The sequence below is a fragment of the Eschrichtius robustus genome, chromosome 17 (genome assembly GCF_028021215.1).
Source record: "Eschrichtius robustus isolate mEscRob2 chromosome 17, mEscRob2.pri, whole genome shotgun sequence".
Taxonomy (NCBI): domain Eukaryota; kingdom Metazoa; phylum Chordata; class Mammalia; order Artiodactyla; family Eschrichtiidae; genus Eschrichtius; species Eschrichtius robustus.
The window spans coordinates 15,265,624-15,277,122 of NC_090840.1; the positions used below are offsets into that span (position 1 = coordinate 15,265,624).

Genomic DNA, 11,499 nt, shown 5'->3' on the forward strand with positions numbered 1-11,499 from the left:
CTATGACCTAGAGATTTCTACTTCCAGTCCCAAGATAGAAGAAACACAAAATAGGGCATTCCCTGGTGGTCCAGTGGTTAGGGCTCCACGCTTCCGCTACAGGGGGCACAAGTTCGATCCCTGGTCTGGGAACTAAGATCACGCATGCCGCAGGGCACTGCCAAAAAAAGAAACACAAAAATAACATAGTAACTTGAATGCTTAAGATGAAAAAAGTTGAGAGCATCACTAGTGACAGTCTTTTGTAGGGTAATTCCTTGTTGTGGGATCTGTCCTGTGCAGTGTACGATGTTTAGCAGCAACATAGGCCAAAATATCACTAAGTGCCACGAGGTCCCCTTCAAATTGTGACAATCAAAGTTGACTCCAGGCATTAACAAGTGTGTCCACTGCGAGTGGAGGGAATTACCTCCAGCTGAAAACCAGCATTTTAGAATGACCCGTAACCTATGCTGTTTCCCACCGGGAGTTGAGGTTCAGAACATACAGAGCCTGGATACCGAGAATGGTCTTGGACGAGGAGGACCACCCAGGAGATAGGGTGGAATCCCTATCTCTTTTCTCTAGATCAGGGAGACGGAAAACAGGGTGAGAGCACCAGCTCTGGCAGAAGTATCCAACACAGCAGAACACATCAGCATGGACACACAGTCTCTATTTCTGAATATTTCCCCCAAAAGACACAAGAGAACCATCTAAACATCCAGGTACACCCAGGTATGTTTCTCCACCTTCACTTCTCTCTGAAGCCTTCATTCCTAGAATGCCTACTCTAAAATCCATTTTGCCTCCATTTTTCTTTTCCAAAATCTCTATTCCTTCTTTTTAAAATGATGCCCAAGGGCTTCCCTAGTGGTGCAGTGGTTAAGAATCCACCTGCCAATGCAGGGGACACGGGTTCGAGCCCTGGTCCAGGAAGATCCCACATGCTGTGGAGCAGCTAAGCCCATGCGCCACAACTACTGAGCCTGTGCTCTAGAGCCCACGAGCCACAACTACTGAGCCCACATGCCACAACTACTGAAGCCCATGTGCCTAGAGTCTGTGTTCTGCAACAAGAGAAGCCACCGCAATGAGAAGCCCACACACCACAGTGAAGAGCAGCCCCCGCTCGCCACAACTAGAGAAAGCCCACGCGCAGTAACAGACCCAACACAACCGAAAATAAATAAATAAATAAATTTATTTTTTAAAAAATAAGCAGAGCCAAGTGTGTGGGTTTGTTTGCTTTTCCCCCACCAAAGGGCCTTATAAGGTGAGCTCACCTGGGTTTGCAGAGCTCACAGACTTACCTCTAACATGTAGAGTTCCACCAACAGAGAGAAACCCATCAGCCCAGAGCCTCCAGGGTGGTGAGAGGAAAAAGAAAGTGGTGCTTCCTTTGGTTAATAGCAAAATGAACATCTTTTGTCCCAAGCCACTCTCTCGGTGGACTCAACAGTGATCACGATGGAATTCAGAAAAGTCGCTGCAGCTTATGAAACACCCAAAACTGACATCTTGCTTTTGCACATGCAGTAAGAGACGGAAGGGTTCTTCCTGATAAGATAGAAGCTCAATCAGCAGCTGGTTTTGCCAACAGTGGATCCAACCCCAAGCCCAGAGAGAAACTCTCCACCAATCAGAAAAGTCAAAGATCCATGGTCTTTAGACTCTTGTTGCTCAAAACGTGACCCTTCGACCAGCAGCTCTGGCCTCACCTGGGAGCATATTAGAAATGCAGGATCCCAGGCCCCGCCCCAGACTTCCAGAAGCAGAATCTGCATTTTGAAAAGATACCCTGGTGATTCACATACACACCTTAAAGTTTCAGGAGGACCAAACCACATAGATAACAGAATCCATAGCAATGTTAAAGGTGTATCATAAATACTTCTAACAAGGCTATTATCTGTTATTTGCAGGGGAGCTGAATAAATCACTGTCCCCCCACTGCCTTTTCCACAGTGATGATGCAGGAGACCCTTCTGCTTTTCAGCTAGAATCTGAAGTTGGCTTATCTGTCAGCATCTTAGACTGACGAGTTTGTCTTAGAGGCCAAAGGTGACCACCAGGGAGCTGATATAAATTCAGGACCTGTCAAGGGTACAGAAGATGTACTCATTCGGACACAGATGAAGTGTCCCAGGTATATGTGAAACTCACCATCATCCTAGCGAGGGGCTGCCAAGGCACCGACACGCAGCCCTCCTCACGCTGCACTGCATCCATCCCAATAATTCCTCCACACGCCCTGGATCACTACCTCAAACCCCTTAACGGTCACTCTCCCTCGTATTCCTTTCCAGCGGAGATTATTTTTTTTATATATTCATGATTTGTACAGAACCTACTTCCCAAAAGGGACTGTATGTGGCTTACAAAGATGAACACCTTGTAAACAAGATGAGCAAAATTAAAGCAGAATAAATACCCAGTTAGCAGTCTCAGAAGAGAGTGTATATTCACATGATCTTTCCTCTCTTGACCCGCCTCACGCCCCCATCACTGCTCCTCCCTGGGAAAGCAGAAGGGGATTAACGCGACAGATTAATCTGAAAATAAACTGGGATGCTCAGTTCATCTCCTCCTCTTTGCCTCTTGGAGGTGAGTGTGCACACGGGGTGCAAAAATTCTCCCCTGCTCCTTTTCAGCACAAGTCTTGCACACACACCCCTCGACCACAGGTCACGTGGGGAGACCCAGGGCTGCCACCCTGTTGAGGTCCAGCATTGCCGGTGGCTGGATGGGTAAGTCTATTTAATACTGCGATTATGGGGCTTTCCTGGTGGCACAGTGGTTAAGAATCCGCCTGCCAATGCAGGGGACACGGGATCAAGCCCTGGTCCGGGAACATGCCGCGGAGCAACTAAGCCCGTGGGCCACAGCTACTGAGCCTGTACGCCACAACTACTGAAGCCCGCACGCCTAGAGCCCGTGCCCCGCGACAAGAGAAGCCACCGCAATGAGAAGCCCGCGCACCGCAACAAAGAGTAGCCCCCGCTCGCCGCAGCTAGAGAAAAGCCCGAGCGCAGCAACAAAGACCCAACGCAGCCAAAACTTAATTAATTAATTAATTTTTAAAAATACTGCAATTATTAGAAGGTCCGTTTGCACAAAGATATGAGCTACATTTTCAAGCTCACTTCTATCAGTTCTAAAAAGTGATACTTGGCTCCCATGTGTTTGTTTACTCCTTTGACTTATTTCTCGATTAGCTCAGAACTCGAGTGAAAGGGTGCTATTTATTAAGGCCTTTCAAAATGCCAACAGAAAGATCTGGAAAGCTCATGCTACACCCCACTTAGGATAGTTTATTAATAGTGGCGGGGGGTGAGGGGGAAGGCCTGAAATCTCTGGCTACTGAGGCAAAAGTGTAACTAGAGGCCACTCACTGCTCAACTCCACCCTCATCTTACTTGCCTTCCTCTCCCACACAGACTGGAAAATCTAAAATGTGCCTTCCCAAGAGTCCTGTTAGCTAGGAGAGGCCGGGGACTCCATTCTGGCCAATGACACATCCCCTCCTCCACTTCCTCCTTCTCTAAGGGACAGGCTGTGATGCCTGGGGTGCAGCAGCCTCTGCTAAGAAGGGCTGGGCAGGAAGAGAGAGGAAGCTGGCACCATGGAAGGCTGGACCGCCCTTGACCACCTACCCTAGCTGGCTTGTTGCTCAAGATGAATAACGCCCTAACTTGTCAAAGTCACAGATACACTTGGTTATATGGTTCTAGGGAACACTGAGTTGAAAGATACGTATGTGTATCTTTCATTGTTTTTATGAATATAAAACCTTATTTAGATATAGATTGTTCTATAAAACATTGCTAAAAACCAATCAAGATTTTCTAGACAATGTTTTGAAGAAGTGACTTCTTGGGGCTTCCCTGGTGGCGCAGTGGTTGCGAATTTGCCTGCTAATGCAGGGACACGGGTTCGAGCCCTGGTCTGGGAGGATCCCACATGCCGCGGAGCAACTAGGCCCGTGAGCCACAACTACTGAGCCTGCGCGTCTGGAGCCTGTGCTCCGCAAAAAGAGAGGCCGCGATAGTGAGAGGCCTGCGCACCGCGATGAAGAGTGGCCCCCGCTTGCCGCAACTAGAGAAAGCCCTCGCACAGAAACGAAGACCCAACACAGCCAAAAATAAATAAATTAATTAAAAATAAAATAAAATAAAATAACAAATGTTCAAGTACAATTGGTGTCTAAAAAAAAAAAAGAATTAAAAAAAAAATAAGTGACTTCTTTTTTTTTTCTAATTACATATAAAAGAGATATGTTTAGGGAATTCTCTAGTGGTCCAGTGGTTAGGACTGGACACTATCCCAGCTGGGCGCTTTCAAGTCGCCTGGTCGGGGAACTAAGATCCCACAAGCCACGGGGCGCAACCCCCCCAAAAAAAAAAAAGATACGTTTAAGGGTTTTCATACTCAGAAAGAGCAATGTATGCCAGATAGATGGAGAGATAGACAGTCATATACACACATAAATATGTTTGTACGACTACAAAATCTTGATGAATTAGAACTCAACTAATTTCAAGCTCATTCTACTTTTAAAAGACTGAGGAAATGTCAAAAAAAAAAAAGAATAAGTCATCAGGAACTTATTTTAAAAGAACAGTAATTACTTCTGATTTTTTTTTAATTTATTCATAATTTGGGACCAGTTCTTGCTCACCAACATCCTGCACAGAATATGCGGACAAATGAAAACCCACAGTCGTGAAGCTAGGACACATAGGCCCTCAGACTTCAAAAGAGCTTTTGTTACGTCACACTAGATGCAAATATACATTATATAAATGTCCCTACATTAAAGAAAGATGTTTGTCAAAGGTCGACAGGCAGAAAGTTCTGGTAGTAAAACCTTGAGGTCTCAGAAAATGCAATTAATCAGAATATAACACTGCCGAAACACTGATCAAGATTTTCCTGTACAGGCAAAAGGGAACCCTTCTACGCTGTTGGTGGGAATGTAAATTGGTGCCGACACTGTGGAAAACAGTATGGAGGTTTCTCAAAATACTAAAAATAGAACTACCATATGATCCAGCAATCCCACTCCTGGGTATATATCAAAAAGAAACAAAACCACGAATTTGAAAAGATACATATACCCCAATGTTCATTATTTACAATTGCCAAGATATGGAAGTAACCTAAGTGTCCATCAACAGATGAACGGATAAAGAAGATGCGAGATACATATATATATATATATATATATATATATATACACACACACAATGGAATATTACTCAGTCATAAGAAAAACAAAATTTTGCCATTTGCAGCAACATGGATGGGCTTGGAGGGTATTATCCTAAGTGACATAAGTCAGAGAGAAAAAGACAAATACTGTATGATATCACTTATATGTGGAATCTAAAAAAGCAACAAACCAGTTGAATATAACAAAAAAAGTAACAGACTCACAGATGTAAAGAACAAATTAGTGGTTACCAGTAGGGAAAGGGAAGTGGGGGCAATACAGGGGTAGGGGATTAAGAGGTGCAAACTATTATGTATAAAATAAACTACAAGGATATATTGTACAATACAAGGAATAAAGCCAATATTCTATATTTTTTTTAAAAGCATGGGCAACTAAATATTCAAACTGTAAAAAAAAATTGTCCTGTACAATGTCTAAGGAGTGATCTCCCATACAAAGTTTTAATTTCCTACATAATGCTTCTTTCCTTTTTCCCAATTGTAAAGAGATATGTTTAAAGGTTTTGCTGCTCAGATGGAGTAGAATATCTTCCGCTCCTCACTCTGTCCAGTCTCCAGGATGAGTCTGGATTCGCTTCTAACACAGCAAAGTGCTGCCGCTTCCAGCTGGCACAGTGCTTTACCCACATGTAATCCCATTTGCTCCTCAAAATATTACCGTGCGGGAAACAAATGTAACAATCCCCAGGTGGAGACAGAGGCTGGGAGAAGTTAAGGGATTTGTCTATGATCAGATCTGTCTCCTGACCAGTCACTGGTAGAGCCAGACGAAAATACAGAACGGCCTCGTCCGGTGCTCTTTCTAAGGCACTGTCCCGACTCCGACCCTTCTCTGGGGTGTGAAGTGACAGGGGACACACCAGGGAGGTGGGGTGGCTGTCCCCACACCTCTTGGCCAACGGCTGGCCCATTGCCAATCCTCACCTATCCTGAAAATCACCCAATCGGAGTTGTGGCTTTCTATTCTAGAAAGCATCCTTTTTCTTCCTTTTCCCACCTGGTTAGCCATTCTCTCTTGCTTCCCTGTTTGGTTCATGAATTTCTTGCCCTGCAAAAGGTCACACTTTCTCTCTCTCCTTGAGATACAATTACAAACCATGGTGCACTTGCTAACCTTACTTCTTCATAACTACAAAGCTTTCTCTATGCTCCGGGTCAACGCTGAACCTCTCTCCTTGCAGAAGGAGTTAGGGCATTGAATGGGTGCAAAGACCGCTGGATCTCATCTATGACCATATCTCTTCTACACTGAAAGCTGCCAGAATGTTAACACCGGAACTTTCAAAAGATTAAGGTATACATTTACATTCCATTTCAATGGTTTCTATTTTAATTCAGATATTTGTTCCTGCCTGCAATTACTAATCTGCTACCTGCTTTTTTTTTCCCCTTCTTCTTCTTCTGTGGTTGTCATCAGTTAGAAAGACTGACCAAAAAGTTAAGAAAAGGGTGGAGAGTGGACAAGGTAATATAGAAAAACACTTTTGCAGAAAATAACAAAGATATATAACCAGTTATTTATTAGGAAAAATCCCACGTGATAATAGGTTAATGCTGCTCATGTTCTAAGAATATAGTAGTCTCCCTGATTTGAATTTGTATGGAGGTAACCTGTAAAAGCTGCTTTAAAAGGTCTAAAGAATGGTCTTGTTTTGACGACTTTAGGCCAGTTCTGCATCCTTCTGCACCATATTCAGAACTCTACTGAACGTGGCCCATCTTTTGGTTTCAGTTGACTTTCAGATCCTCCTGCCAAAAAGCATGCGGGGTGGAGGGAAGTTCAAGGTCTCTGGGGTCAGACAGGCGTGGGTTTGACGCCCATAAGCAAGCCACTTAAATTCTCTGAGCCTTAGTTTCCTCATTCATAAACAATTCCCATCTCATAAGGGAAAACAATTCCCATCTCATAAGGCCATTAAGAATATTAAATAAAAGAATACAGGTAAGATTCCTGGTACTCAAACCACTCGAGCTTTTCCTGAGAGCCATGTAATACAAAGCAGAATTCTCATGAGTTTCCCAAAGAATGTGCCCTAAGGCATTCATCAAAATGTTTTCCAAGAAAAACAATTATTAGTCAACATCTAAAGAAGGAGAGGAGGAGGAGGCGGTAGGTGGAGGAGGGGGGAGGGAGCAAATCCCATTTGTAGAACTTTCTTCCCCTTTCACATGTCACTTCACTTGTTACCTTAAACTGGAAATATTTCTTCATTACATTGAAGGCACCTCAGTTGCTGGGATTGTGTCTCATTTTCGGTCTTCCCATAAGGAGCACCGCGCTCAGCACAGAATACGTACTTGCTCTTTTCATTCTTGATGGGCAACCACTACCAGAAAAGTTAAATCTCAGGGCTCTTACTAGTGGATGTTCTCTCTTTGCGTGGGGCTCTGCCTGTGTTTTTCATGAAGCAGATTTGTGTCAATGGTACCTAGAAGCGGGATGGAAGGGAGACCTGAGTTTTCAAAGTAAATGGAGGAAAAGATCAGTAAGAATAAAGAAAACAACTGGGATATTTACAGAGTCAAGGTGTCACTCTGAAGATTGCTGATTATTTTCAAAGAGAGAAATGTATGTTAGCAATGGAAAGACCTAGCAATCACCCACGCAACTAAGTGATTAAACTCAGCAACACTAATGAATGGCCAGATAGATGCACCTGATAGAAAACACGGAGTGTCACCTATGAAGTAGTCTGGCCGAAAACGTTTCATCTGAATCGAATTACACCTTTAGACTGAACTTCCAGTTTACAAGAAATATAGGGAATGGAGGAACAAGGTAGGTGACACCACGAGGAAATAATCAGATAAATCTAGAATGTGGAACATTCCACAAATCAACTAGCCTTGTCACTTCAAAAAGTCTATGTGGTAGAGAAAGAAAAAAGTTGAGGCACTGTTCTAGTTTAGCAAATGCTAAGAAGGCAAACAGCCAAATGCAATGTATAAATGAATCTCAACTGGCTCCTGGTTTGAAAATGTATGTAGCAGACTTCCCTGGTGGCGCAGTGGTTAAGAATCCGCCTGCCAATGCAGAGGACACAGGGTAGATCCCTGGTCCGGGAAGATCCCACATGCAGCAGAGCAACTAAGCCTGTGCACCACAACTACTGAGCCTGTGCTCTAGAGCCCACGAGCCACAACTACTGAGCCCACGTGCCACAACTACTGAAGCCCACGCGCCTAGAGCCCATGCTCAGCAACAAGAGAAGTCACCACAATGAGAAGCCCGTGCACCACAACGAAGAGTAGCCCCCGCTCACCGCAACTAGAGAAAGCCCGCGTATAGCAACAAAGACCCGACGCAGCCAATAAATTAATTAATTAATTAAAATTACTTTAAAAAAATAAATATCAGTAATAAAATTTTTTAAAAAAGAAAATGTATATAGCTAAAAAAGACTCTGAGTGGACAATTAAGGAAATTTGAATATGGACTGGAATTTGATGATCATATGGAATGCTTATTAACTTTCTTAGGATGTTTTAAGCTCCTGAGTTATGTAAAAGAATGTCCTTATTTTCAGAAGATACGTGCTGAAGCCTAAAGGTTTCTACAATTACTTTCAAAGGGCTTAACCTCCCACCCAAAAGTATACATATTTCTATACACACACACAAATTGATAAAGTAAATAGGATAAAGTGAACAATTATTGAGTCTAGGTGGTGGATATACTGATGTTCATTGTACTATTGTTTCAACTTTCCTGGATGTTTGAAAATTTGTCATAACAAATGTTAGAAAACATGGAGGCAAAGTAACAAGCAAGTTATTCCTCTCTGCCTGAATAGAGATTTCTTTCTCTTACATTTAATAATAAAAGCAAATTATAAAACTCTTGTCCTGATGCATTTGGGCCAGTTCCTGGGGACTATAAGTGGCTCAGACACCCTCTGTAACCGATTCTGGGGACAGCAGCCATACTGAGCAAAAAGCATAGCCCTCTTCGTTGAGTAGCATTTTCACTGCCCTTTCACTGTCCAAGGGTACTGCTTCTCAGAAAATAGTAATGATGTTTCCCCCAATATCATGTAACTGAGGGTCTTCAAACCAACAACAAAAATCGTTTTGGATAAACTTTACAACCTGTGATGTTGCTTCTGTATGAAAATAATCTAGTCATTCGGTATCACTCAAGTTTTTTTTTAAATAGTGACGCAGATGATACGTAATGAATACAGAGATGAAGTCAATAAAGTGTGTTTCATGTAGTCTGCGTTCTCCACTAACTCTGCTCTTGGGGGCAGGAATGAGAAGCAGCAGTGGATGAAAGTAGTAAATAACCTTATTCCACACACCAGTTACTTCTATTCCTTCCTGACCCTTCTAGAAGGACAGCTTTGAGAAGATAAGCTTGATAAATTCGAGCTTTTCCAAAGATAGGCAGCAACAGAGAGAAGCACCCCACAGTTAGAAGTTTGTATTACTTGGGAAAAGACAAGTGCGAGTCTGAAAATTAGTTCAAAGAACGCTCAGCTATTGGATTCTTTCCCAAACAGAAAACACACCACACTAAGACAAAAAAAAAGAAAAAGAAAACAAAAAATAAACTGAAGCTTAATGCATATATATAAGATATAACACCATATATTATATACAATATACAACATCCAGTAAAATGTGAAAGTGCTTCCTTTTGATTTTTGAGTCCAAGCGTATCAGAGAGTAAAGTCTTACCTAGGTACAAGGATGCGTTTTCTTTCTTGACATTGTCGTCTAAGTAGGTTGGTCCCAGGGTATAAATAGGTGTGGAGCCCATTCCAATGAGAATCTGCGCGCAAACGAATAAAGCCACGTAGACCCAGTGACTGTTCCCCCCCGAGTCCTTGAGGCAGGTGGGAGGCTCCGCCGTGGCCGAGGAGTTGCCATTCTGACACAGGCCGTAGTTGGACGCCGAGGCGTTCAGCTCTTGGATCTGGTAGGGGGGCGAGATGAAGTGAGGTAAAGCGAAGAGGGCGGCCCCCAGGGCGATGAGGAGTCCCCCCACGGCCAGCCACAGGGGCCGCCGCCCCCGGCCGCCAAAGTAGCTGACGAACACTACCACCACCAAGCTCCCGATGTCAAAGCAGCTGACCAGCAGCCCCGACTCGGAACTCTTCAGGCTGTAGCGCCTTTCGATGGTGGTGATGACACTGCTCAGGTACCCGGAGACCATTAACGCCTGGATGAAGGTCAGAAAGCACATGCAAACCAGGAAACAACGGGAATCGGTGAGGACCACATAGAGACACCTTCTGCCCTGGAGCATGGCCAAAGTGGAGGACACCGAAATGGGTTTGCCGATTTCCACCCTGTGGTGACTTTCCACCAGCCCTGCCGTCTCTGCCGAAGTAGACGGGGCGGAGGGGCTGGGGGCCCGCGGGCCAGGGCCTGACTTCAACTCCTGATGGCCGGAGGCGGGCTTGGAGTCTTCTCCGGCGGGATTCAGGTCTGGCCTGCAGGAGGCGCTGTTCAGGGCGGGTAAACTCTTGGACCTAAAGGTCTCGGGTTCGCACTTCTCTTGGACCGCTCCTACTCTGGCGCTGGCTTCCAGCTGCTCTCCCGCCTGGGGCTGCAGCCCAGTGCCTCCTTCCATGGCTCTTAGAATTCAGATTCGATCGCCGATCGCACTCAGGGACTCCGGCGCTTTTCATCCACCGGCAGGAGGGGCGGAAGCCGGGCCCAGGCAGTCGTGCCCACCAGGGACCGGGGCTGGGGATGCGGAGCCGCGCAGTAGGGCATCCTCACCAGCAGGGAGGTGCCCAGGGCATCCTGACCGCAGACGCGGCCCCGAGGCTCCGCAGCCGCGTGCCCCGGAGGGCAGGGGTCCGCGCGGTCCTGCGATGAGCCCTTAGGGTCCACCTCGGGTTGGCAGCTCGCGTCAGGAGCCTTGCGCGTCCCGGGCGCATCCCCTCCGCCGCCGCCGCCGCCGCCGCTCCCCCTGCAGCCCGGAGCGCGTACGCCCAGTGCCCAGCGTGGGGGCGGTTAGCGCTGCAGCCCGCGCCGCATCCCGCCCAGCTGGCTGGACCAGAGGCGCTCTGCCCTCGTCGCCTCGGCTCGCGACACCCTCGGGCGCAAAGCTGCCAACCTGCAAAGCAGAGAGAGGGCGGTCAGCGAAGGGCGGCTGCGGCTGGGACCGGCGTCCCGGCGCCCCGGGGGACAGCGCTGGGGCATTCGTAAGGTCCCAAGTGAGACCGAGGGACGAAAGAGGAGCGAAGCCCTGGAGGAGGAGGCGGCTGCAGGCTGCAGCCTCTAGTGCCGGAACAGCAAGCAGCAGGCGGTCGGCAGAGACCCTCCCTC

General features: G+C 46.0%; 1 protein-coding gene across 1 annotated transcript in view; it reads right to left on the reverse strand.

The window, feature by feature from the left end:
• The window catches only part of SLCO5A1 (solute carrier organic anion transporter family member 5A1), a 121,832-nt gene extending 110,962 nt beyond the window's left edge, over positions 1 to 10,870 (reverse strand). Inside the window, exon 1 of the mRNA XM_068525650.1 lies at positions 9,898 to 10,870. Coding sequence (XP_068381751.1) covers positions 9,898 to 10,795 — 898 coding nt within the window. The 5' untranslated portion in view covers positions 10,796 to 10,870. The remainder of the gene's footprint in view (positions 1 to 9,897) is intronic.
• Between the last annotated feature and the right edge of the window lie 629 nt (positions 10,871 to 11,499).